At 43.2% G+C, this 3645-nt stretch overlaps 1 protein-coding gene across 1 annotated transcript in view; it reads right to left on the bottom strand.

Annotated features, from left to right (window-relative positions):
* Window positions 1-209: 209 nt before the first annotated feature.
* Window positions 210-3645, bottom strand: part of LOC109925853 (poly(A)-specific ribonuclease PNLDC1-like) — a 31654-nt gene continuing 28218 nt past the window's right edge. Inside the window, exon 10 of the mRNA XM_048620578.1 lies at window positions 210-335. Within this exon, the coding sequence (XP_048476535.1) occupies window positions 210-335 (126 nt within the window). The remainder of the gene's footprint in view (window positions 336-3645) is intronic.

Raw genomic sequence — 3645 nt, forward strand, 5'->3', positions numbered from 1 at the left:
TAATGCCCACATCCCATGAATGAATGAAAAAAACAGACTTGTCAAGACAAGGGAGATATATGTCATGCTCAATATCCATTGTAAGCTCACTGTGGCAAAGTTAGTCCATGAGGTTAATAGTGTGTTAACTTCGGTATAACTGTCACTGAGGTCGATCAACGGTTATTGGGGCTGACAGAATTCTGATGAGGGAAATTATTTTGTCGCTCTCACTTCTCCTCTTGAGCCTTAATGAACAAGCCAAGTGCATCATACCCAGTCAGACTGGGCAGCGTCTCTTTGATAACACTGGACAAATCAGCATTGCCCTCTGGTTCCTCAAGTGTTAGCTCGGACTAGAGAATAGAACAGTGCTGGTGCTGGTGCTGATCAGTGACTTGGGGTTGGAAGCTAAAATTCAGTGCCCTGGATAGTGTAACCTTTCATTATCCACATTAATTCAACTTTAAGTTGTCTCTACGATGGGGACAGGAGAGCTACTGGCTGACACTTCAAGACGTTTTCACCCAGCGCTAAGGGAAATAAATAAACCTTGACTGTAATAAACCATCGATTGCAACAAAATACTACGGATACTGGATGTCTGAAAGAGGTACAGAGAATGCCAGAGAAATTCAGTAGGCCTGGAAAATCCTCCAGGTGCCCTGGTTTCCTTCCACAGCCCAATGATGTACAGGTTAGGTGGATTGGCTGTGTTAAATTTCCCATAGTGTCTAGGATGGGAACTGCAGGGATAGGGCAGGGGGTGAAGTAGTTAGAGCCATACAGCACAGAAGCAGACCCTTCAGCCCAACTTGTCCATGCTGACCAGATTTCCTGAACTGAATCAGTCCCATCCACCTCTATGTGGACCATATCCCTTCAGACCTTACCTGTCCAAATGTCTTTTAAATGTTTTAACTGCACCTGCCTCTACCACTTCTTCTGGCACATTGTTCCATATACACTCCACCCACTGTGTGAAAAAGTTGCCCCTCAGGTCCCTTTTAAATCATTCTCTCTCTCCTCTAGTTTTGGACTCCCTGATCCTGGGGAAAAACCTTTGCCATTCACCTTATCTATGCCCCTCAGCCTCCTACACTCCAGGGAAAAAAGTCCCAGCCTATCCAACCTCTCCTTATAGCTCAAACCTTCCAGTTTTGGTATCATCCTTGTAAATCTATTTTGCACTCTTTCCAGTTTAATAGCATCTTTCCTACAGCAGAACAACCAGAATTGTACACAGAACTCCTAAAGTGGCCTTAGAGTTCTGAAGAAGAGTCAGACCAGACTTGAAGCATTAACTCTGTTTCTCTCTTCACAGATGCTCCAGAACCTGCTGAGTTTCTCCAACACAACCCTGTGTTTGGAGTATCAGCTTGGACATGTTTGGACATCAGCTGTTCAACAGTAAGCTATGCAGATACTTAGCAGGTCTGGCAAAATCTGTGGAGAGACGGAAAAACAAAATTAACGTTGTGAGTCCAATAGAATCTTATCACACTAGAAATGTTAACCTTGTTTCTCTCTCCACAGAAGCTGCCAGACCTGTTGAGTTTCTCCCATACTTTCTGGTTCCATTTCAGTGGTTCACTGCAGTTGTATGATGACTGTGTCTTGTTACTTCCTGCTGGCTGTTGGCATCCCACTGAAATTAATTGCCTGCTGTTGCCCTGTGGTGCTAAATAAAATTAAAATGATTCAGGGGGTGCAAACTGTAAATTTTCAATCTGTAACTATGTGGGATTAATGTTATTCTGTTGTGACTTAGGGCTTAGGGAATGCAAAAGGCATTTTTTTTTGTCAGGGACAGAGAGAGCCAGACAATAATTTGTGACTGAGTTACAAGAATGACCTCCTAAAATAGACAGAGGTAACTGTTCCAACATATAAATAGAAAATGGTTTCAAAAATGAATTACAATGGAGCAACAGTTCTGCCTGTAGGCACCCACCTCTAACTGAACTCGTTAAATACAAAATATATCATGCTGTCTGAAATAACCCCACGGAAGTTGGTATCCCATCATCAAGTCACCCTTTATTTACATGTGCATCGTATGTGACACTGACCCAGCTAGCACAGAGTCAGCTCCTAGAGTGAGCAGAGCCCCAACACTCCTGTTTATATCTGTCAGCCAGGGCTTCCTGATTAGACATGGTTAACAGCCCCAGTCAGGGAACTCATATTCAATGAGGTTCACATGGCTGACCACAGTCCAATTGCTACACTGACAGGTCCTAGATCAAATATCTCATGTGATTTTTGTACGGTATAAACTGTTCAATTGCAATTCATGCAAAATCTGATCATTGAAATTGTGCCTGTTTTGCTGATTTAATCAGGCTCTTTTTGATTGTCCAAAGGTTTAAGATTCTCACCGAGTTATTGGATTTATATATATCTCTCTGGATTCCTCTTGCTCCTTGTTGCAGCATGATATCCAGCAATCACACAGTTCTCTAGAACAAAAATAAGGAGGGCTAAAATATATGACAGTGCTCCTGCTCTTTCTTTCAGGCAGCCTCATTACATGTACGATTGTGGAAAATAGGTTTTCGGTGATATATCTGCGCAGAGAATGAAATATTAAACGGTACGGGACGTGCGGAGAACGCTGACAGGGATCTGTATTGTGCAATTCGTTGCACATTATTCTCAAATTATAGCAAACAGGAGAGCTCTGAGGGAAAGGGATAAAATGAGAGAAAGTCAGAGAGAGGAAGGAACAGATAAACATAAGTGTGCCTCACTCACCTCTGATGCCCATCTCTTTCAATGCTAACCCAATTCTCACACAAATCAGAATATACCAGCATCCCACAAGTAAAAGGCCATTGAGCGCCACTGAAGTGCTGGCAGCCCAGAGCTGCCATAGAGTCATATCGCACAGAAACGAGCCCTTCAGCTCAAACCATCCATGCCAACCAGGTTTCCTCAACTGAACTAGTCCCACTTACCTGTGTTTGGCCCATATGCTCTAAACCTTTCCAATTCATGTACTTGTCCAAATGTCTTTTAAATATTGTAATATTACCTGTCTCTATGGCTTCCTCTGGCCTCATTCCATACTCACGCCACCCTCTGCATGAAAAAGTTACCCTTTAGGTCCCTTTTAAATCTTTCCCCTTTCACCTTAAACCTATGCCCTCTCGTTTTGGACTCCCCCACCCTGGGGGAAAAAAACCTGGGCTATTCATCTTATTCATGCCCCTCATGATCTTATAAAACTCTATAAGGTCACTCCTCAGCCTTCTACATTCCAGGGAAAAGAAGTTGCAGCCTACCCAGCCTCTCCTTATAACTCAAACACTCCAGTCTCAGTAACATCTTTGTAAATCTTTTTGTACCCTTTCCAGTTTAATAACCCTGTGCCTTTGTAGTCATTTAGAATTACAGAATCTTTACAGTGTAGAAAGAGGCCATTCATCCCATCAGGTCTACACCAACCCACCGAACAGCATCGCACCCAGAACCAGGCCCCCACCTTATCCCCATAATGCTGTTTATACCATGGTTAATCCATCCAGCCTGCACATCCCTGGATGCTATGAGCAATTTAACAATTTAGCCAATCCATGTAAACTGCACATCTGTGAACTGTAGGAGGAAACTGAATCACCTGGAGGAAACCCACACAGACACGAGGAGAATGTGCAAGCTTCA

Source organism: Rhincodon typus, chromosome 47 (assembly GCF_021869965.1).
Source record: "Rhincodon typus isolate 14 chromosome 47, sRhiTyp1.1, whole genome shotgun sequence".
Taxonomy (NCBI): Eukaryota; Metazoa; Chordata; class Chondrichthyes; order Orectolobiformes; family Rhincodontidae; genus Rhincodon; species Rhincodon typus.